The sequence below is a fragment of the Bacillus rossius genome, chromosome 3 (assembly GCF_032445375.1).
Source record: "Bacillus rossius redtenbacheri isolate Brsri chromosome 3, Brsri_v3, whole genome shotgun sequence".
NCBI classification, from domain to species: domain Eukaryota; kingdom Metazoa; phylum Arthropoda; class Insecta; order Phasmatodea; family Bacillidae; genus Bacillus; species Bacillus rossius.
In genome coordinates this window covers 37,405,389-37,430,146 of record NC_086332.1, presented here as the reverse complement: position 1 = coordinate 37,430,146, position 24,758 = coordinate 37,405,389, and the positions used below count along the sequence as shown (strand labels likewise).

General features: G+C 36.7%; 1 protein-coding gene across 1 annotated transcript in view; it reads right to left on the bottom strand.

The window, feature by feature from the left end:
* LOC134531271 (paired mesoderm homeobox protein 2-like) overlaps positions 1-24,451 on the bottom strand; it is a 73,527-nt gene extending 49,076 nt beyond the window's left edge. Inside the window, exon 1 of the mRNA XM_063366963.1 lies at positions 24,325-24,451. Coding sequence (XP_063223033.1) covers positions 24,325-24,451 — 127 coding nt within the window. The remainder of the gene's footprint in view (positions 1-24,324) is intronic.
* Positions 24,452-24,758: the final 307 nt, after the last annotated feature.

Below are 24,758 nucleotides of genomic sequence, written 5' to 3'. Positions count from 1 at the left end.
CGAATACCATGCGATTATTACTGAAGTTGCAGGCACACCCACCAGTACAACAATTTGGCTGTGGTAACTGGAGTACAACTTCTGGTAACAAGAGGCGCCAAGTTATTGTTCGTACGTATGCAAATTGGTAGCATAAGTTGTAGATGTTATGGCCACGTGAATGAAATACAATGACTTCACTGCTGAGGGCACGAGAACAAACACAACTCACTACGAAGGTTGTAACTTCAAATTGGCAGCACTGCTGCAGAGAGACGCCATGCAACGGAACCAAATAATTTTGCTTATACCACACATCAGTTACGTGCCTGCTTTACCCTCAAGAGCAAATCGGCTCTCCCTTCCCACATCACGCGCATGCGCACCGACGAGAAGAACAGAGCCCCATGTTGGCTGGCGGTCTAGTGTAGCGTTGTCCCGACGTTTTCGAAACAGGAACGATGGAGTTGGATAAAGATTCAATGCAGGGACGTCGGAACAGGTGGGGCAGCAGGGGCGAGTCGCCCCCGTGCTGTTATGCATGGGGGGGGGGGCGAGAGTAGCATTTCGCCCCCCTCCTTTTCCCAGAATAAATGTTTGGTCCTAGTAGTATTTTTCTCAACCAGTTGTTACAAACGTTGCATTGGTGATCACATTGATTAGAAAATCAAATTTATGATTGTCAATATACTGTAAAATGATTGCAAATTCCTAGATGGTATTTTATTTAAATTGTACTACATCTACTGTCAGAGTAGTATTTAATACATACTTTGTCATCAAATTTTTTGGAATGGTATATTTAATATTTTGTTTCGGAAACTCATTAAATAGCACAATTATGCATCTAAAAGTCCAAATTTTTGCGGGGGAGGGCCCCCGGACCCCCGCTCAGGACTCAGGTAAGTGTGATACATCTATTCGCCCCCCCCCCCCCAAACTCATGAAAACGTTCCGACGTCCCTGATTCAATTGCCAGAGGTCGTACAGCAGGACAGTGTCAGCGAAGTCTTGAAAAGGCTTGCGGGGAATCTGCATTGCCTCACAGGAGCGGCCACACTTTCTGCGGAACCCACTTCTCGTCTTGCAACGAACGCAGCGCAGGCTGTGGCTGATTTGTTCGCTCGACGGAGCTGGGAAGTGCTGTACCATCCACCACACTCCACCTTGCGACTTTGACTTGATTATTTATATGAAGGAACCACTAAGTGGCATTCGCTTCAGAAATGTTCCAGAGATTCTTCAGGCAGTAGACCGCTCCATTCGAGCTACCAGCACAACAGGCGCTGCTAAAGTTATCGTACGACTTCCACATCGCTGGCAACGGGTTCTACACAATTCTGGTGACTACATTGAAGGACAGTAAAATATTTGTAACATGTATCGCTTTTTTATCAGTTGTAAATAAATAGTTTCCCCTTTTAAAGTTCCAACCGTCCAAAAAATATAACTTTACATATCGACGAGTTAAAAATTGTAACATGTTTCACGAGTGACTGAGATTTTGAAGCAGCTGTTTGTTGATAAAGTAATTTAATTCGTTCACTGTTATTTTGAAAGTTATTTTGTTTGTGAAGTATACGTTTTCTACCCAACAAAATTCAGCAGTAATATTTCCTTAAAAAATCAGAAACATAAAATCCAGCAACTTTAACTGGCGCAATCTGCTTAGAATCATTAATTTCTTATCGAGAGAACATCACTTTTAGACTACATTTTCTGCTAGAAATTATCAGGAATACCTATTACATCTTCAAGATGGCAAGCATAATTTACGCAACACCAGGTTGGCCGTACGCAGATAAAAATTTTCATAGTATTTACGAAAAGAATCATTAAAGAAATATTCAGGGATTTTCATAAATTTAAGGGTGTTTAGTAAGTATACTTTATTCTGGTGGGGTTTTACATCACACAGCTATGCTGAGAGGATTAAGACTACCGGACCTCCAATATCATAGTGGGCTCCGAACCTCTAGGTTGCCAATTCGGCGTTCACTAATTTCAATCAAGTATTTGTTAAGGATCGAACCCACGACCCTCGTCACATCAGCACGACCTGTTAACGATCACGACCGTCGAGTACCGTCCTTAACTTTGAACGTAAACTCACAATTATTTATCTTTCTGAAGTGTTAACCAATCCTTCAAAGACTTGTTAAGTTTATAAGTAAACACAATATTCTTTCTTTGGTGAGCCTGTTCACTATCTTAACAACGGAACACGAAATTTAGAAGTCGGTATCCAGTGCAGCTTCTACTGGAGCCAGCTATCTGGAAGAACAACCTTCAATAAATTAGTTGATTTCTTCGGTGAAAGAGTCTGTGTACGCACCGTTTATTGCAAGCGAGCAAGAACTGTGCCGCGCATACAGGGCCCACGAACGAAGTAACGGAACGAGCTGCACGCCACACGGCGCGCGCCGTTCGTCGCGGACCGCTGGCGAGTGGTGCCTGAGGGCGTATTGTCCGCGACTGTGGTCACCGAAGGGTGTCAGCGCGCAACCCTTCCGCGTCGGTCCGTCTCGGAGTGCCAGCTCCCTAGCGAGCGCCATTGCCGATCTCCAGTTCACGCCGAATGAGTACCCGAGTACCGTCAGCTGTTGGTCGGGGAGGGGAGAGGGGCAAAAACACAGGACCCCGTCACAACAAGCCCGTGTGTAGAGCTTCACAAGAAATCTAACAATCGCTCAATATATCTCAGTGGTATCTGTTAACGTCCGGCAATTATTAATACGTATGGTGATGTCAAGATTGATTGAAGTTTTGAGTCCGTATTTCTGTCGTAAACTGGTTTTTTTTTGGGCAAGTGACAATGGATAAAACGATTCTTTTCAGAGTGCACGCAATAGCATGGGTGTAGATCCCTGGGGGGGGGGGGGGGGGTCAGTTGACTTGCAAAAGCGAGTCTGTGAAACGGGTTCGATAAACGTAAACGTCAAAACTATGTTTCGTGGAAAACTTTTCTGTACATGAAAAAAGTTTTCCTCTTATTTCATGCTTACATATAGGCCAACATATGGGCAGTATACACCATATAAGCGCCCTATCCAGAGATGACGTGTGTTGGTTAGAACCCACGGGAAACCTTTCGAGCCACGCGAACAAACACCCTCCCCCCCTCAACCATTTACTTCTAAACGAATTTTTGCGGGGTCTTCATTGCGAATCCTACATATTTGCGCCCCTGCTCGATAGTAATGTATGTAAGTCATAGTACAGTTTCTTGCAAGTGTCACAGGTATACATCACACAGTTCCTAAACTATGTACATTATCTTAGAAAATCAGTGTGTCGTAGTGACCCTATTCACGACGAAAAGACTACGCCCCAGTTCAAAAGCCTTGCGCCTGGAGGCGATAAAGCACTGCGTTGATCACTTGAAGATAATGGAGATGTTAAAAATTTAGGCTGGAATATTTTACATCGCGCTGTTTTTTTTTTTTTTTTTTACGGAGGGAGGCGTTGCATTGGTAAAGCACAATAACTCGCATCCTGAAAGAATCTGGTTCTAATCTTGACCCGTACATCCTGATGTACCCTGGTTTGTGTTGTGATTTCCCTTCTCCAAACAACAGACAGGTGTGTGTGTGTGTGTGGAGTCCACGCGCGACAGAAGTGAAACTTCTTGCTTATTAGATATTGATAGAGATAAATTATTTCCATTCTTAATCAAACTATTCACATAAACATGAATGATACAAAGTTAATTTCACAAATCAGTAACTGCGTCATTTCTATCTCTCCCCAGACGTCTCCCCACCCGGCCATTACAACTAGCATATTACATGCTACGCTTACGTACTTATACACCCCTTTACCCTTTTTCCCGTCTTCACATTCGACCGGTAGCGCGTGCGTTGGAGTGGCGTCGCCGCTGACGCACTCTCCTGTTCTACCGGTTCCCCCACCCTCATGCAATCGGAATTATCGTAACGCTCGAAAATTGTATTTCCCTCAGCACAGAAGTTTCACTTAAAAAATTTTCTTGCTACTATGTTCACTGAAATATTTTTAACCGATGCCAATATATTTGAATTTAAGTATTACATTTTTAACGAAATATCGAGACGTAGAATAGCTTTTGTTAGTTTGCCAACTACTATCGTAAATAAAAAAAAATTGTTTAGGTCAACTCATTCGTAGTTATGAGTACAGCTGAATCTCGAAAGAGATTAGGTCTCAGCTAATTCAGTGCAACAGTTACTACTGTTCAATGCAAAGTTTACCCTCTGTTTCAGTGAAATAATGTTTCATAAACTAAATTAATTGTGGCTATCTTTCCTTTCCCCAACAAACACTCCATTTAAAGGTATTTTTAATGCAAAATCTTGTAATTTTTGGTCCCCGCAGTAATATGTAGGAAAGATATCATTCAAACTTTCATTTTATAGGGTTTTTAAACCTTCGCTTTTTTTTTACCATGGCTGTATAGTTTCCAAGCCTGTGCATTGTGCAAGACAAATCGATGGTGCCTGGAGGTAGAAACGTTCGCTTGCAAGGAAGCGAAAGGAATGAATTTAAATTAAAAAACATCCCACCGCTCTTTTCAGCCTTAAGCCTTCTTGAGCAGAGCCCCTCTCACGATGTGATGCAGGCTTGACACTGGGAGAATCGCTGACGGGGTAATACCTGCTCCCCGCTCGCCGCAAGAATGGCGGTGTAAGAGGGGACTGCCGGTCCCACTCCGGGGAGGGAGGTGGTGGTTAGCCTGCCGACCAACCCGCGACATGCAAATAGCGTCTTTATGTCAGTGTTCGCCCATCGATGTGGGAGATGCTCTGAAGAATGATCTCCAAGCTCCGCGTCTCTGGGGAGAACTCACCAACCAGCCTGCGGCGAGGCTAAACAAGTTAAGGGTTTTACGTCGCGTGGTTACGGACAGAAAGGCTTAAGGAACAGAAGATCATAGCGGGCACCGAAAAACTCTCTAACCGCACAACTGATCACTAGATCATGCATCGTGCCAAACATCCGAGCAAGTCTCCGTCGGATCTGCCACATAAAGCGTGACAAAAATTACTTGACTACTTTACTTTGTTCGTTCTGGTGAAAAAAGTTCAGCACCTTAAAAATTCCCCTCTGAAATATACACAGTTTGTAATTTAAATGGGAGGGAAGACAATGGACATTTTAAATTTATTAATTTTTTCAATAACTTTTATCTACCATGAATACTTCATATTTTACACCTTCGCTGAACGGCAAACCCTACTTAAAGACTTCCTGAGACTGCTAGAGAAAGATGAACTTTTTGATAATATAATTTCTGTGGGCGTCATTCTAAAAATTTCGTGTGATCTGAACATATCTTTAAAATCCACAGAATTCCCTACATAGGTTTTACTACTCATCAATGACTTTACACACACAAAAAAAAAGACTCTATCTTCTTTTATCTATTTAAAATCTATTTTAATTCTTTATTTATTTATTTATTTATTTTTATTTCAAACATCACTTTGTGGTGTTCAAAAATCAACAAAATAATCAACATTATTTTATTTGAAGTCAATCGTACGTATTATATTTATTTTTATTTTTTTAGGGCACGTGTAACTATTGTTCTTACCAGTACCAGCCTTTAAAAACAATTTTTTTCAAGTGGTTTAATTTGTGAGTGAAGAAAATATTTGATGAAAGTGGTATAGCTTTTTATAAAATCACCAACCAAATGGCTGGTTTGCATGAATTTTATTTTAGGTCTATAGCTATCATATTTAATAACGAAGTAAACGTAATTCATCCTATAACATAAAAATTTACCACAGTTGTTGATGAAATCATTTTCTGTATACGGGAGTAACTCATTTAGCTGAGGTAATATACAAGGTTTGCAAAGAAATAAAATGGTCAATTTAACATTAAAATAGTCACACTTGTATGTTTACAGTTGCAAATAAGTAGTCTTGAGCCTAAGTATGATCAAGGATGGTAAAAAATTATGGAATCAAATATCGCATGTTTTCAATTATTTGACACATGCTTAATATTATTTTGTGTGAGAAGAAACATACTACACCATCTTTAATTTCACAATTTTTCGTTATAATTACATTCTGAAATAATTTTATACCAATTATTTAACCGACAAGAAATAAATATTTTTCCACTCTTTAAATCTTATCATGTGGTATTAATTAACAGGCCCCAGCATGCAAAACCCAGGAGAAATTCACTTAGCACTTTACGTAAGCAGCTTCATTTGACGTGAGTGTCACTAGGCTACATCTGTTGACATCAACAATCGTTCTGTCCTGTGGTTACTCAACCATAAAATCAAATAAAACAGATGTACTGCAAGCTACGGCCGACTGAAAAAAAACTAGACATAGGGCATAATCCCACCCACCTAACCTGCAAAATATAGACTGTGTGTATGTAATCACGTATGAGCATTAGTGAGGCTGGGGCGTTCAAAATTGTTAAAAAAAAATCAAAGAAACTTGGTTCCATAAATATCTAGTGGCATCAATATTAAATATATTTTTGTCAAACACAAATAAAATTATTGGTATAATTTTACTTAATATTAATTTTGCTTCTTCGCACATTTCTCACTTACTATTCATTATGACTGGTGAGAAATAATTTACACCTCAAGACTATCAGCTACTACACTTACATCTCACTTATTGCAATAATTTATCTTAAATATATTGACAATCTTGGAAATAGTTTTTTTTTAATAATCAGTAACATGGACAGAAGGGGAAAAAAATTCTGAGAAGCTAAAAATATCTAAAATAGCAATTATAAGTTATTTAAAGAAAAATAAATTATACATTATTTAAAAATGTGTAGTAAAAGAAGACAGCAGCAGTAACCTTAGAAACTATTTGCAGAGTTAAAGAACTATTTCTACTTTCCAACTTAAAAATTCTGAATATTTGCAACTTGTACAGTTAAAATATGAAGACGCTGAAGTAGATGAGATCACGTGCATTTTAAAAAAAAAACAATCTACCTTATAATTATCAAAATTTTACAAAATGATGTTGCAAAGAAATCGTAAGTATTCCGAAAAAGTATAACAAATAACATAGCATTCTTGTTTCATTCTATTCGATATGGTTTCCACAGTCGAAAACAGCTTTCTCCTAACATCCTGCTGTTTACACCCACCTGAACCGATTTCCATTTTGTGGTTTGGCCACTGGAAAACAATTACTTGGAAATGAATATAAACAGGAATTAGTCATCTAGCCTATAATTAGCTAGTGCTTTTCTCGTGTATTTCATTATATGAATAATATCGATTACTTTGCATGTCTATTTATGAACTCAAACTTCATAACAAGTATTCTAAGGGAAATACGAAATTCTTAAGCAACCCACAGAATGTATATTCATAGTCAGAGGTCATGCATGAGAAAGTGAAGGCCTTGAATAATTTACAACTTTCTTACAATATTTATTCGTTTCATATTCATGAATTTTCAAAGTTTTTTATTTAAATTATTAATTTCAATGTGTAAAAAACTGGCAGATAAAGCTACATATAAACTCAAATATGGGTTCACAAAAAACTAATGTTGAGGAATACGTAATACATATTCATATGCCATTTTGGGCTTTCTAGGTTTAATATAACTTATTTGCTATATTGAAAGTTTTCTGATGATTCACTGTTTAAAAATTGTACTTATACTAAGCTAAACGTTTTGCAGTTTTTTTCCCTGTTTAATACTACACCTTGCCTGTAAACAGTCGTTAGTTTACAATTATAAATTTTAGTTTTAATTATTGCGCCATAGTCACTCATTATAAAATAATTTTCCGGGTTTTCACTACTGGTAACACATAAAGTTAAACTTAAAAGTTCTTTTTCAAAAATATTGCAGTATATAAATACGGCGTTTCAGGTCAAATTTTCAACGCATATCACAATAATTGGCAGCCTTCACTTATCAGTAATACCAGAGTAAATTTGCGTATACGCTTTTCTTACCATTAAGATTTACATAGACAGAAAATCTTAAAACAAGGCATCCTAGTTTGTTAACGGCCCGATTATTAAATAAGGACTCATAATATTGAGTTATAACATAAGTTACTGTTGGAGACCTGCAAAGTTCGCAATATTTTCTGGTGCCACACTAGATCCCATGCACTTGGACACAAACCAATGTTTTTTGAAGCAATACTTCTTTAGGCGCGTTATGAAAAAATAATGAGAGAGATTTTTTACGATGCACGTGCAAAATGCAACGAACTTTTCACAGGATGAAAAAAAAATGACATACAAATAAAAATTATATAAGTGCTTTCAGATCATATACTTTATGATTGATATTGAATACTGGTCCATATAATAAAAAACTTATATATGGCGAATATTAGTGATATAAATTGTGTTTATAAACATTTTCAAGTGTTTTTAAGTTATTAATATAAGTGAGATTATGTTGTATGTAAAACGATCTCAAGTTGCCTGTAAGCTTCCATTGTCGCTGGCAGGGAGTGTCTGGAAGGTATAGTAGTCCCTTGGCCGTTTTCATGGGAGTGTTTGTAAGGTTATGTTCTCACATGTATTATTTACTTTATAATAAATTTTTATTATTATTTAATAAATAATTATAATCAATAAATTAGAATAAACATTCAGCATATATGGATTTTCATTATTAATTAAATTTTTCTCGATTATTTTACTGAATTAAAGAATTAACTTAAACACATGTTTATATTAATTTTGACTACTGAGTATTTATTTGAATAGTATTTGTTACTGTAAATTTCAAAATAATTCAGCGTCTTAAATAAAAACAAATTATAACTTACAATGCGTGTACATAAGTACACACGCCCTTTTTTAAAATTGCTGCTACCTCGTATGTTCTTCTGTACGGATAGCATACGGTTGAATAACATTAATTAAAGTATTTTCTTGGAGGTTTATTGTCCTTCGGTACGTGACAACTACCCGTGGACCGATGGAAAATTCTCGTCTGTCCTCAAATAAACCGCGAATTTTGAATGTCTCTACATGTTGTACTTGAACCCTTATACACTAATAATAGGGTCTCATTAAGTTAAATATATTTTTTTACTTACCAATACTATCACACATAAGGCAGGCTCATATAAAATTTTATGCGGTAGCTGAAATTTATTGTGTTAGCTTTTTGCCAACCTTATGTATTCACAATGACACAATGATTTTTATAAATACAATGTAATAATTACTTATTAAGATGACAAATATTCAATTATTCTTGTGAAAGAAGCATAACCTTGAAAGCCTTTCCAGAAAATTTAGCAAATAACTCACGTACTCTATTCTTTCCGGAACAAATGTTCGTTCCATAATTTTTTCATTTACCTTCAAATTACCTTAATTTGTGTCATGCTCGAAGGACCGACATTACACTTAACTAAAGCTTTATAACTTGATAAAATATAAACTAACATGCTTATACTGTATTTATAAACAATTTTAAACGTGACAAAAGATAAAAATCGGTATTCAAAATTTAATTTCAAGAATGCACATGCAGTTTTCAAAGGAAGATTGATCATATCTCAATTACTTTTAAGTTTTGCGTGAATGAGAATTTACTGCCTAGGGAGCTTTAATTATTCATATCATAAAAAGCTCTTCTAATTATTTTGTGGTGATTAAGATTAAGTTATATTTATTGGAAAAAATTAGTTTTTATTTAAATTGTAATTCGAATGAAACAACCTAAAAAGAGAATATGAATAAACATAAATCAGTTTTTAACATAGTCAGTAAAACAATCTTAGTTAACTTCTGCAAAAGTAATTAACCTTTCCCCTTCCTCAGGATCGTTGTAGAAACCAAAATCTCTTCTACTAAGTGAAACAAAATATGACTTGCTATAAATATTTATGTCTACTATGAACACATTAATGTTTTCAATTACACATAATAATGAAAAATAATCAAATTGATGTAACAAATGAACCGCTTCGTCAGAAAACTAAATCCACTATGAGTGGTAAGGTAATTGTTTAGAGTTCGGAATTTTCTCGTATGAAAATAATTTTTACGAATTCCAGGCATTTTGCACTTGTATTCGCACAAAAATGTCACCCCCATTCCGCGAAAGACAACGGAGAAACCACGTAACAATCACGTTCGGAAGGGTTACGACGATAACTGATGACCAAAGATTCCCGTGAAAGCATCATCTGATCCGTTCAGTTTAATATGTAGTGAAAGCTATTGCAAATAATTTTTCTAATAACAGAACATATTTTTTTTTGCAGTCGTAAGTGTCGAATAAACATCATTGGTCTTTTCTACGGCCAATATATATTTTAAATATCAATTTATAAATATATCTCTTGTTATGGGATACAGTGCATCCTCCCTAACTTATCATGAGTGGACGCTCGCCGTACCGGCGATATGCTGCCCAGCATTTACGAAGCCTGCGAGTTAGACCACCAGCGTTGCAGCTGATGCCTGACCTATAGGCCACCCGCCGTGCGGGACCTAAAGAAATGGGAGAAGCCCAGAGTCTCCCTCTTCGTGAGGCCATCACGCTGTCCGTCATCGCCACCACATGATACTGGGTATGTCAGCCAGAAACTCAACTCCATTCTGGACTTAGAATTTCTTCCAGGAAAGCGACTTGATGATAGAATATTTTCAGGCGCTAGTCCCGCAGCCATAGCTGGGAAATATTCAAAGTCGCGAACGGAGTTTTAACTCTGGACGAGAGTCGTAACGTACTTGTAAAATTATGAAACGCAACCACGTGGGGAGTTAGCATATTTTGTGGTCGGCTTATTGATGACTATTGCGGTGTCTGTTCGTTGAGCTTGTCGGCGGTCGGTGTTGGGTGTCGGTGGTGTTCATCCTGGTTTGGACTTACCACTTTTCACGATGGAGACAAAAGCGCTTTCTTGGTTTACGTAGCTTACGTAACCACACTTAGGGTTACTGATACGGCCCTAGCATAAAGGGGCAAACATGCAAATGACATTTTTTTTCGCGTCGAAATTCGAAAGTGCACATTTGTGTTTACGATCGGATACGTAGATACGTATCATGACACTCGAGGAAAACACGTGTGCTGAACTCTGTTATCAGTGGAGTAACGATGTGCGTATGGTTGATGGAGAATACCTCATGTGATTTGATGAATTTTTTAAGGGGCTTAATGCATCCATGTCCCCTACTAATAGCATATCTACAGTTACGCCCACCAGACGCAAGACATCGCGGGACGACACGAGTCTCCAGCGAGCTTGCGGAGGATCCGTCAACTCGCTTTTCACTCGCTGTGCGCCTTGCCGGAGGAGCGAGTAGCATCGGACGTAGCTCCAGCCTCTGCAACTCGCCCGGCGAGTCGCGGACCGCAAGGCAGGCGTCGCTAGTTACTGCTAGCCGCTGGTGACGAGTGCTTCTAACCCGTTCGGTCTTACGCTTTTACGAATTTAGCGAGTACTGTAACCTGTTTCATAATAACTGTAAATAAATTTTTATTTGAATATTTTTATGGGCCATGCCATTACAATATAGTGCACATATATCTTGTGATTTCATAAACAATAATCGGAGCTTAAATATTACTTGGGTAAATTATTTAAAGACTTTGTATAATATTGTAGTGTAAAATTTATAATATTTTTATAAAGGCTAATTTGCAAATAATTATTGTAGTTTGTTTTGATAGCTTCATTTGGGTTTTCTTGTAAATTTTCTAGCTGGATTCTGCCCTCTAATTATTTGTAGGCCGTTTAATAATTTAATTACTGAGCAGATATTTTTGAAAATTACAAGCTGTTAGCACGTTGTTTGAAAATAAGCTTGCAATGATTCTGGTGCACAGGCAACCGTTTTCTGATGAATAAACTTGTGCTGGTACATAGCGTATGCTCTGTTACTCCGAGGTTTATGGCGACCCACCTAGTTACCGGGGTTGGTAACAATCTTTAAACTTTTATTGAACTTATTTTACGTTTAATAATTTAATATATACTTTTATAAAACTGTATCTGTCTGTTTGTTTGTTCGAGCACCACGCAAAAACTACAGGACCGATTTTGATGAAACATTTTGTGTTTAAAAGCCTGTAGGTACGCCAGTTTTGTAAGTCTAATTATATTTGATCTCGCTACGATGACGGGAGTCAGATATATAACAATAATACAAGTTTTTTTTCACAACCAAGTACAACCAATAAAATGTGAGCTCCCGATCCAAGTTCATTCATATTAATGTGAGGTTAGTCTTGAGTGACCCTTGCAATAGATTCCACGTGGTCGAAGTTATAATACACTTTAAAAGATTAAAAGTTTAAAAATGAAATAAAAATTCTGAAGAATTCCTAAAACGTTCCTTGAGTTTCCGTTGGTTGTTTATCGTACAAATCTACAGTTTTGCTCCGATCTCGATGAAATTTTGCACATTTGACTTTCGAAACACGAAGGTCTAGGTGATATTACGAGAAAACCACCCCCAAAGAAGAATTTAATTATTCTTGATAAAATATTGCCATTTCATTGATGATGCCTTCTGCGTATCCATGGCAACCGCTTTTGATAAGACAGTGGCGTATCCACGAGGAGGGGCATGTATAATGAACAGAGCTAGTGCGTTCTGCCTGCAGACTGTGTAGCGAAGCGCGGGTACTTTTGCAACTTTCTCAACGGGTTTTAAATTTTCTCAATAGATGGCGTTGCATTGAATTTGAAGCGCGCTATCGTTCGGTGCGTCTCTCGCGTCTTTCCTAGAGGTTCCAAGTTCATTTAAAAAGTATTGGAACCATCCAGAGCTGCGGGTTATCAGCCAGTTTAATATAAGCTTAAATCTTGCCGGTATTGAGGTGATTAAAGACGGGACGCGTAAAACGCACGAAGTACAGTGATGACTGCGAAGGAAACAGCCACGCAGCTCGCGGTTAACAACTTTCTCCCGAAGCGACTTCAGGACACAGCAGTAAACCGAACCCGGTATGGGCGGACCTGGGATAGAAAAAACATCCTCCAGAACACGAGTCCATCGCTGGAACTCAACGGGTGAGATTCGCTCCGGAGATGTCCCGTGCTCGTTAAAAAAATATATATATATATATAGTTCGTTGCAGACGGAGAATAATTCGGTTACTGACTTGATGTACGCTTTTGGACATACGCCATTGCTATGTTCATGTTTGTCTGTAGAAGAAAACTACAAAAAATACAAATGACAAAAACACTAATTAAGCAAAAAATGGCCGTTGTCAGGATATAAACACCACACAATCATGACAACAGCAATTTTTTGCTTTTTTTGTGTTTTGTGTTTTTGTCATTTGTGTTTTTTGTAGTTTTCTTCTACAGACAAACATGAACATAGCAATGGCGTATGTCCAAAAGCCTACATCAAGCCATGTACTCCCATTGCACAAATCTTTCAAAAATAATTCGGTTACTGTTCCCGACCTGGCGGGCCGTCATCCGCAGGTGTGTGACGTCATCGGTGCCGCGACCCACGCGCGGGCGGACGGAAGGAAAACAAAAAGGATGACCACAGCCTCAAATGACGCATCGGTTCTCTAAATACTCGACGGAAGCATGGCGAGTGAGTGCACGGACCGTGAGCATGTGAACAATAACGGTATTCTCATTTTGCCTCGCAAACATTCGCACGTTTTTAGAAACAACATTATTATTTTTATTTTAGCAATTATTTGCTTTCTGTTTAAATTATTCACTATTAATTTGCTTAATATACCGTTAAATACTAATACATTCCTTAGAAAACCTTTTTTTTACTATCATTATACTTGTTTTTTTTAAGGGGTTAAGAAGACAATTATTATTATATAAGAATTGTTTTATATCTGCAAGATAACTTCAATTTCTTCTCGCGATGTTATTCCTCTGGGAATCTTCTCGGGGATTCAGCCTTCCATCACCTCTGAAATATAGATCTCGAAAAATAAACTACCAGTATAATGTATGATAAATCCGCATCGCCTTTGAAGCGAGGTAGTGCAAGGGAGCAGACCTCTGAAGAGCAGTCGGACGCACGCCGGCTTTCTGTGCGAGGGTTTCTGGGTTCGAGTCCCGGGTAAGGAGTGGCGGTAGATTCATATCGTCTGAATTAATTACGCAAAAAATAAAAGTCAATGAAACTGCAAAACAAAAACTGTCCAACTGTCAATAACACGTCAATAAAGAGGAAATCCACCATTGAGCCAAGTATTTCATAAAAGCATACATATACTAGACTTTTTAATTCCAGTTTTCCGGTAATCGTGCAGTCACTCCAGACAATTGCTGAGCTGATTTCTACCAGAGGATATCCGGTTCCAACTCCAGCTTCCTTTGGAGTAGTATTCATACACTTTATTTCAGCACCAAAATATTAATCCTAATTTTCACTATATAAGTTCATTAGAAATATTAACCTGAGGACCACGATAATAAAAGGATAGGAACACACACCCACTGTTAAACCGCAACTTTGATACCTACAAAGTACACTTGTGAAATCAATTTCTACCTTGCATACTGGAAGCGATCTCCCGATGGTTTTGTAGATACTACAGAAATGTTTTGTAGTGACTATAAAACTAGCAGTCTATATCAATCACTTACAGCCGGTTACGTGGTCAATACAAAACAGCTATCGTCTCATAACTAATCAATTGCCAAAGTCAGTATAAGCAAAAAAAAAAATTGTAGCTTCAAAAACGTTTGTTTTATTTTGTTTTTATATTTTTTAGTGAAACTCTTTCATTCCTGGGTCCAGTGGTTTTGTGCCCGCTGCAATTCACGTAGTGTTTCTCGTGCGGAGATTCTCTGTAGGATTCGCAAGGGGCACCCGTGGAAATTTTCTGGAAAGGGAAAAGGGGAGAGTTTCAAGCGTGGGTTTTAATCGACAAAAGGCACTTCTGGAAAGGGTGCTTGTATGTTGAATACTGCCCATATGTTGTCCCAAATTCTAAAGTAGAAAATTTAAAAGTACACAGAAAGTCCATAAAACATAGTTTTGACGATTACGCTTATCAACCCCGTATCACAGTCACGATTTTTCAAGCGCCCGGGCCCCTTCCCCACCTCCCTCCCCCGCGATCTACGCCCATGTGCGGAGGCGTGTCAGTCTCGCACTTGGGAGTTCCGTGGTTCGATCTCGGCCTTCTTCTCTGGAACACGAAGCTCAGTCAGAAGACACGGGCTGGAAAAGGTGAACCCGAATTGGGTATTAACTTAGTACTAACCTCCCTGTTTAGTTGTCTATTTTAAAAAAAAATTGTTTTGCATTAGAAGGGTTTCCGATCCACAACTAAACGGCACACAAAAAGTCCTAAAACACTGCGGATGTGCTGCGAGATTTTAGTACATAAAAATATATCTGCTAATGTTATAAATAGAGTGTATAAGTTTGCTTGTTATAACTATATAAGTTATAATTACTTCAAAAATTACTTAATAGTTATAAAGATAAAGCTTTACTATTCCTGACAAACTTAGATGAAGTTTCGTGTTATTTATTAGAAAATATGGTTCCATAAGAAAAAGCAATATTTGTATACAAAAAAAAGATAAAAACGACGCTGTTGGCACTGAGTAAAAAGTTACAACTATAGAGTTATTTTTTATAAAATTTGAACCCTAAAATAATACAAAGGAAATTGTAATATTGAAACATTAAACATAGGTAGTAGGCTACTCCTATTTCTATAGTTATTGTGGCCCGTTTCACCGTGAGTTCTCGTAATATAATGTCTACTCTCTGAACGACTTGGTTTTATAACGGATATTATTTACCCTGTGATAATATTTTAATATCACTTTATCCACCCGTGCAAAGCCGGTTACTGATTCTACTCAGACATGAAATGAAGAACCTTTTTTAATTATAAATAAAATTATTCTTCAAGGCGGTAGAACCATTTTTTTTATAAAGCTCAACTTTGAAGATTGTGTCCGTCACACGATCTGCAGTCGAGTCACTGTCATCGATGTTGCGTTGTTTCTGGTCGCTCTGGCACCTATTGCAGACAAGCAGTGTGTATTGTCCCTTTCCAGACCGCTAGTGGGTTATATTCTGCAGCGCTGTCAAGAATAACTTCGAAGTAACGGAAAATTTAACGGAAACAGTGCCGTTAACGAGACAGAAACCTGGATAGTTTTTCGGAGATGTGGAATACGTAGTAGGCTTACAGAATTTTCCCACTAGCTACTTCTGTTTGCATTGGAATTCGAATGCCTGTAAGTCTACACGCCTTGTATTTGTTTATGAGGTAGATTCTAGCATAGATAAAACACGTGTCGCGCTTATCTCTGATGATATTTTTTAACCGTATCTTTAATTGTTGCTAAAATCTTCCAATTTATTAAAGGTTGTTTTGAAAAAATAAACATATTTAACGAAGTATCGAGTTAAGTTAAGCTAACAGCATGGCCAAACATGACCATGTAACTAGGAAGTCATTGCAAGATTAGTGTTGTAAAGTTTTCACAAATCTTAATATTGTCTAACTTGCTCATAGATTGAATAGTAATTTATTTGAAAATTAAAACTTAAAAGTGTAATGAAACCTCTAAACAAGGTACATAGCAAAATTAATCAAATGAACAGATATGTGTACGCTATGTGTTCCGATTACCGAACAGTTGCTGATCGGCTGCCTATCATGATATAGTTTATCCAGCGCCTAACCATTCCGATTAACAAATATTTATCGAAGGTAAATATGAGAAGAAATGGCGCAAGATGACCACGAATTGTCTGATATTGAAAGAGAAACTCATTTTGTTACCATTGCTGGAAACGTAGGCGTATTTTTTATACAAGTATAAAAATTTAAATTATGACATAAATTAATGATGTTCGCAGGCTTTCACGGCCATTGTCTGAAGTAACTTGGCTTCTGGGTTGTATCCGTGTCCTTGGCAAATAATTCACCGACGTTTTGGTTGACATTGCAGTCGCCATCATCAGGGAGTAACCCAGAAGCCAAGCTACTACTTTATGACATAAATTGTCTTATTGCCAGGAAAATATTAGAAATATCAAACTTAAAACAATTAGATATAATAGTGTATATCTTGTATTTTAAGTAAAAAACTTAAATGATATAGTCCAGTGTTCAATGGCGGTATAGGTTGTCCGTTTCTCTGAAATCAGCCTTCATATTATGACTTTCTCTGTTATTTTAAAATTAATTATTCTCTTATTTTTCTCCTTTTCTTTATGGGTTTTAAACGGCAAATTTTAGTTAATGTATGTAAATGTATACTTTTATACTAGCGTATGTGTGTGTGTGGTTTTGTGCATGGGCGTAGATTCCGGCCCCCTCCTGGAATTAAGAAGCCCCCTCACTTAGGGAGACAGCTTGCGCTTGCCAAATATTGACTGTGAAACTGGGTTGATACGTAAACGTCAAAACCTTTTTTTTTTATGGAAAACGTTTTTAACGTTTTCTGCTTATTGAATGCGTACAGGCCAACATATGAGCAGTACACTACATACAAGCGCTGTATACAGAGCTGACTTGTGTCGGTTAAAACCCACGTGCAAAACTCTCTGGTCCCCCCCCCCCTCCCCAAAAAAAAAACGAATTTACGTGCCCCCCCCCCCCCCTTTTAGAATCCAACAGATTTGCTTCTCTGGTTATGTGCGTGTTTTCAATAAAGTGTCACTCGCTGAACCGTTGTGCATGAAAGTATCCTTACTTCCTTACTAATATTATAAATGCGAAAGTAACTCTGTCTGTCTGTCTGTTTGTCTGTTTGTTACCTTTTCCCGGCTGAACGGCTGGACGGATAGTAATGAAATTTGGCAAGGAGATAGATTATATCCTGTGGATGGACATAGGCTATCTTTTGTCTAAAAAATAAATTTTAAACCGGTTAAAAAATATATCTTAATTTTATGTAATGTGTGTCATAGATATACAAACTGTTAGTGTCATTCCTCTATGTCTGCCGAGCAATAGCTTTCAAGCCATTACGTTACGTTTTGCTATTGTAAGGAAATAAGTAGAGAGTAAGAAAAAAATAAAGATCTTGACAGTTTGTAGTGTCGCCATATTTGTTTCAATTTTCAATACCGTTTTTGTATAATTACAATTTAAATTGCAGAAAAAAATCATGTTTCATAGACACATAAATAGTGAGTGTGTGTCATTTCTCTATGTCCACGAGGTCTCGCCGCGTCAATTTTCTCCATGGGGCGAACCCGTCCGCTTGATTAAATAAACAGCTTTTATCGTTGAATGATTTCATGATTTATTTCATGAAAATCTTCTCTCATAAAAAAGTTAGTTTTATAGACATTCAATAGGCCTCTCTCTCTCTCTCTCTGAAGATCAATCTATGAATCGTTACAAATTTATTTCCTTTATTTTACAATATGATTTCACTAAAAATCAATTTCTACCCCTTCCTATTTTCATTTCCACATTACGAAGTTTCACTTCTTCCACGTGGAGGGACTCCACGCAATATTTTTGCATGCAATTAAAAACTATTTTTTAATGATGCCAAATAAGTATAACTTCTCATGCACGTACCTAAGTACACGCACCCATTTTTTAAATTTAATTTCTTCTTATATATTTTCTCCCTACCTAGGGCACTCATAATTCTTTTAAATTTCAAGTGTATGTTTTCATTGTCATTCGAGTTGTACAATTTTTGTTCTCAAATTGGTCATTATTTATACTTTGTTTCATTTTGGAAACATACGTATGTTAAGTATTATGACAAATAAAAAAAAATTAGATTCACTAACATTCTTAGGTTTTTATTGTGTGGATAGTTTCAAGTTTAATATTATGTAGGTACATGAATTTTTAAACTTATAAATTTCTTCGAAATTTATTCATAGATTGGTAGGGCCTACTAATATTTTCTATTTGTCAATATTGTAATTTTTTTACAGTACCTACTTATATGCAAGGAGTGTGGTTTAGTGTTTATAATTTATCTGCTGAGCGTCAAGAGTCTTAGGGCTGCCGAGACCGAAGACCAGAAATATTTATCAATTATGTAATATATTATTGAAAAATTTGAATTTTACTATTTCAGGAAAGTTGATTTTTTTTTATTAATTAGAATAGTTACGTGTAATTGCCAGCTTCCTTTATTTCATATTAAACATTATGTTTGGTTGAGTTTGAGATAATTTTATTTATGTATGTTTTAATTTCATTTAATTTCTTATACATCTTCTTACCTACCTACATCTATTAAATTTCAGGCGGATGTTAACATTGTCATTCCAGTTGTATACATTTTTTTGTCAAATTAGTTGTTATTTATCCTTTTTGTTTCATTTTGGACTATGTTTTTTTTTTACTTAATTCAAAGTTTTGTGGTGTGTACAGGGAGTGATATCTCTATTAATTTATATACTCCTTTGGATAAGCGGAATATTGCCACCACAGTTTTACACATAAACAAATCCTACAAATAGTTTAAACATTATGACAAATAAAAAATAGTTTCAAAAACATCCTTAGTTTTTTTTGGTGTGTATAGTTTGAAGTTTAATATTATGTATGTACGTAAATTCTTAAACATACAGTTATTTATTAATTTATTTAGATAATTATTCATAGGTAGGTAATAAGCTTTCTATTTGTCAATATTGTTATTATGGTAGATAGGAGTACAGTAAATGCCTACATTCTTATATTCCTTTATATTTCTTTCGATTTGGAATGTTTCCGAGCCATTCGGGGTCCTCAACATCAACCCCCCCCCCCCCCCCCACAGGTGGTTAAGCCCCAAAATTTCGAAAGTTTAAAATTTTTTAAAAATTATCTCTTTAGATTTTAAGTGTTTTCGAGCCATTCAGGGTCCTCGAAAACCCCCCCCCCCCCCCGGCCGCCCTCTGGGAACAAAGCCCCAAAATTTCGACAATTTCAGGAATTTCAAATATCTATTCTTTCGAGATGGAGTGTTCCAAACCATTCGAGGTCCTGAACATCCACTTTCCGCAAAAGTGATAGCCCCAAAATTTCGAAATATAAGAATATACCTATATAATTGGATGTTGGCATGTATGACGTCGATAAACTCTTACACCGTTTGATTGATCGCCATGAAAGTTGGCACATCGAAGTGTTTTTATCATGGAGAAGGTTTTTATGCTAACCATTTTTTTTAACTCGCCGCTAGATGGCGCTGTAGCGCATCAACTTCTTGACCTTTCAACCGATCGCCATGGGTAAACAGAAAACCATAGGTCACAGATACACAAACAGTAATTATGTGTCATTTCTTAATGTCCACCACACTGGACATATCGCTATCCATTTTGCTGTAACTTGCGGACAATATATCACCCGGTGTTCAGCCCAGGCAATGCCGGGTACTACAGCTAGTATACCATAAAGTCATAATTAAAAGTTGTTAAATATTTTGTAATCTTAACTGAATAGTTGGAGGTTAAGTTTATTATTTTTAATTTGATAACCACAGACGGCAGTCGGTCCTCGTGGCGGTCAGTGGACTCTGGAGCGCCTCAGGGCTCGGTTATGCGGCCTCTGCTGTTCTCCTTGCTCGTCAGTGACTTACCCCCTAGTGCTGACCATGCGTGCTGACACCATCTCCGAGCTGACGACCTGCAGATGCACTCGCCAGTCCCTGCGAACCTGCTCCGTGCGGCTGTCGATGCCACCATCTCCGATCCATAACCCTTGCATCGATGGTCACGTGGGAATCTTTTCTGACTGTTCATCCAGATAATACTGATAGGATCAAAACATATGTTGGATGGACTGGAGTATGCCTTACCACCAGAAATCTCTTTAGCGGGCATTCCTATAAAATTACAAAGATAAGTAAATAATTTAGTTGTTTTCCTCAACAATGATCTCTGTCTGGGAATGTGAGTAATTTATGCAAAAAAAAGTCATTCTCTGTACTAGACTTGATTCGCCGACAAAAAAAAAATATTTTTTTTCTCCCGCTTCGTGCAAAGGCGACTTTAGTGGAGTTTCTTGTGCTGCCCATCATTGACTAATGTGATGTAGGTTACGAAAATTTAACAGAAAATCTGGCATCAAAGTTAGGTACAGAGGATCTAGAACAGGGGCGCAACAACAGGGGGGGGGGGCAAGGGTATTTTGCCCCCCCCCCCTTGAAACCTTGAAGTGGGGGTAAACGGGGGCAAAGAAAGTGCTGTACAAGTCGGATATGTTATTTCCACTAGCTGTGTATTCAATTTTTCGATAATAAAACTGCTTAAATAGCACCATTTTCCACCTTGAAATACAAATTTTCCCGGGGGAGGACCCCCGGACCCCCCGCTTCAATAAGAGGGGATCGATGATTCTTTATAAAAAGGTATATTGCCCCCCCTTTGAAAATTTAGTTGTTGCGCCCCTGATCTAGAACACATGTTTACGGTTGAGTTTAAGCTTGAAGCCTGGATATTTTTTGTCTGGGTATTATGACCAGCATATTGTATTTTATATCTGACTGCATTTTAATATCTAACCTCTAATAAACACTTATTATTCTAGAAGTTATTATTAAGTGTGGTTAAAAAAATGAAAAACAGTGTATTTTTGGACCAATATGAGTCAGTATTTTTTTGTTTTTATATGGTGTTTTTTTTTATTTGTTGTTGAATCATATGCGGATCTAATGGCTGAATAAATTTCAATATGTTTAAGTTTGTGTTGATTGTTTTATTTGTTAATTAGTTCTGGTATTTATTTTTGTGTTTTATGATTGATAGTTTGATTCTGACTACTTTATATTATTTTTTAAGAATATATATATTTGAGTATTTGCTTTAAATTTTATATTATATTTTAAAGTCGAATTTGTAAAAATTCTACCCCATATTATTTGTGCGACCGACTGGTCTCGTTAAGTGATACCCACAACTCTAATACAAGCTCGAAATCGGACCTTAATTTTGTATCCCCGCCCACACGACGCAGCTCTATTCCAGTTCCTTCGCTGTCTCTGCGGCGCGCGACTGGAAGAGGCTCAGACACATTCTCCAGGTTCAAACGTGAGGGTGCCAAATACATGGTTCTGTGTCTCCAGTCATTCCACAACCACAAACACTTATGTGTTGTATGTTCTGCTGTATTCCTGTTTTAAGTTCTTTTAATTTTTAATTTTATTAAATTTTGTGTCTTTTACGTTATTTATTATTGTAAAATATCTGGATTTTAGTTCTTAATATGTTAGTTTAGGTTAGTTTAGTGTTGTAAATTTACGAAGTATTGTTTTTGTGTGGTTCGGTTGTAATTTATTTAAGTGTAAGATAAGGTTGAAAGCTATAATTTGGCCATTGTCAATAAATAAATATATAAGTGATGTGTTTTTTTTTTTTTTACCATTTTAGGACAAAACGAATAGAGACAGAATATGACCCGAGCTTATGATTTGAAATAATTGACGTGACAGTATAATAATACAGTCAGGACAGTAAATTTATAATTTTTTCAATCAATACAGAAAATCAAATAAGGCATTCCACGTGCTCACGAGTATAAACTTAATGAGACTACGTCTTGGTTTTAATATTTATTTCACTTGAAGCATGCAGATGTATATTATTTCGTTTTAAAATGTAATATTATATACCTATAGTGAGACTCTAAGAATCACGTACTTAAATGTAACACATCAAAGAATTATTTTATTTTCACACTAAAAAATTATATCTTTATAGTAATTTTAATAAGTCGTTGCAATCCAGTGTACTTCCAAATGTAAATGTACCAAACGAATTCAGACGAATTAAAAATAAAGGGGAAATGTTCGAACAGCAAAACTGTTTTAATTGAAACTTACGACAAATATTCTTGAAAAAAAGAATTTATTTGCATATTTTAAGTTAAAAAAAAGTAGAACTTATCAGCAACATTTGTTATAGTTCGTAATCATATTAAAATCTTAGTATGGTATTACTACCACTGTCACGTCTGTTTCTATTTATTTCGTTTTTGTTGACTAAATACACAAATTCAAATTCAAGTTGTTTCAAACATGTAAATACGCAATTTGGTAATTTTTGATATTGTGTGCTTGTTTTCATGATAAATTAATATAAAAAATACTTCGACTCAAGCTATTATAAAAATCACCTACGAACCTCTCAAAAAGTTATTTAAAAAGAAAGAAGCTATATTTAAAATAATATTCAAAAAATTTAAATAAACCTCATAGAAAATACTTTAAACTAGTTTATTTTTATCATCACACCTAACTCTTATATTCAAAGTTATTTTAATAACATTATATTTCATTTTTTTTTAAATTTAATGATAAAATCTGTAACACCACCGTATTCAGTAAATACATATTTTATTAATTTTTGTTGGATAAGAAAAAATTCAAAATACTTTAATATTAACGCAAAAAAATTTCAATTAAAAATGGCAATGGCGTATTTACGTTTTAATTTAAAATTAAATCAAAAACAAAATATTATAGACAATATTAATATATTATATTAAAAAAACATTATTTAGTATCGTTGATAGAATAAAAATAAATAATTACGTGACAATTTCATGAAAAATATTGGCCAACTAAGACTCTCCCTCAGTTCATTAAAAATTTCAAAACTTGACTAGACGTGTCTTAGCCGAATATGGACAACTTGCATCACTTTTTGAGGTCTATTCAGTGGTAAGGAGGATACTGAATACACTATTTTAAAAAAGTTTCAGATTTTACAATCAATTATTTATAAACTAACCGTCCAGCGAAAATAAAAATAGGTGCCTAGATTTTTCAAGTAAAATTTTGTACATCACGCATTCTATTGTTTACATATTATAACTTAGGAAACTACTAACTCTAAATTGTCCGTAAGCAATCGTTAGAGAGACGTGTTCAGTTTCACACTTCATGTTTAGGTTTTTAATTTTCACGCCATCATTTGCATTTTAATACGATTTTTACGGATGTAACCTTAAAAAAAAATCTTTGCAGGTTAATTTTTCTTATTTACGATACCAACATTTATCTCTCAACAAAACAATTTTTCTACTATACTGAAATATATTGTAAAAATAAAACTCTAGAGGTCCATTATTCTTAGTATACAAGTGGGAAAATATTTATAGCCAGATGATAAAATGCAAGATTAAAATATTTTTTTAAGTTGTACATTTTAGGCGCGTTATGAAAAAAAATTATGAGTGAATTTTTATGATATGCGTGCACCATCCAACGAAAATTTCACAGGATGAAAAAAAGGCTCCAATCAAATAAAAATTATATGCGTGCTTTTAAATCTTATACTATATTAAGAACATTAATTTCTTTTGAATGTTAGTGATATAAATTGTGTATATAAGCTTTTTCGAGTGTGTTCGCGTAACTGAGGTTGTGTTCCGCATGTGTAATTGATGTACGACTGTACGCTCACGCCGCTGTCCGGCGCCGACTCACCGTCTTTGACGTCGGCCGGCGGCGGCGGCCTCGCCGTGCCCAGGATCTGGTCGATGCTGTAGACGCCACGTGGTCGCGGCGCCGCCTCCTCCGTCTTCAGCGGCGCCCTCTGGCGGTGGTCCATCATCGCTGCGTCCCCCCCGCGCGCGCCGCCTACAGAGAGTCGCTAGTCGCGCGACTCGCCACCGACACGGACCGAGCACTGACACCGCTCTCCGGCGCGACACAATTACACCCCGCCGCGACCGCCCCTCTCCTCTTCCCCCTCCCCTCCAGGGCCTGCTTCCCCTCCTTCCCTGACACTCACTTAGATAATGAACCCTAAACTCCGCTCCCCTCCCCCTTCACCGCTCCTCCATCCAAGTACCACCCGTCGACTCGCAAGCCTTGGCTTCACAACCATCATCCCCTTGCCCCCCACGTTAGGAGCAGCG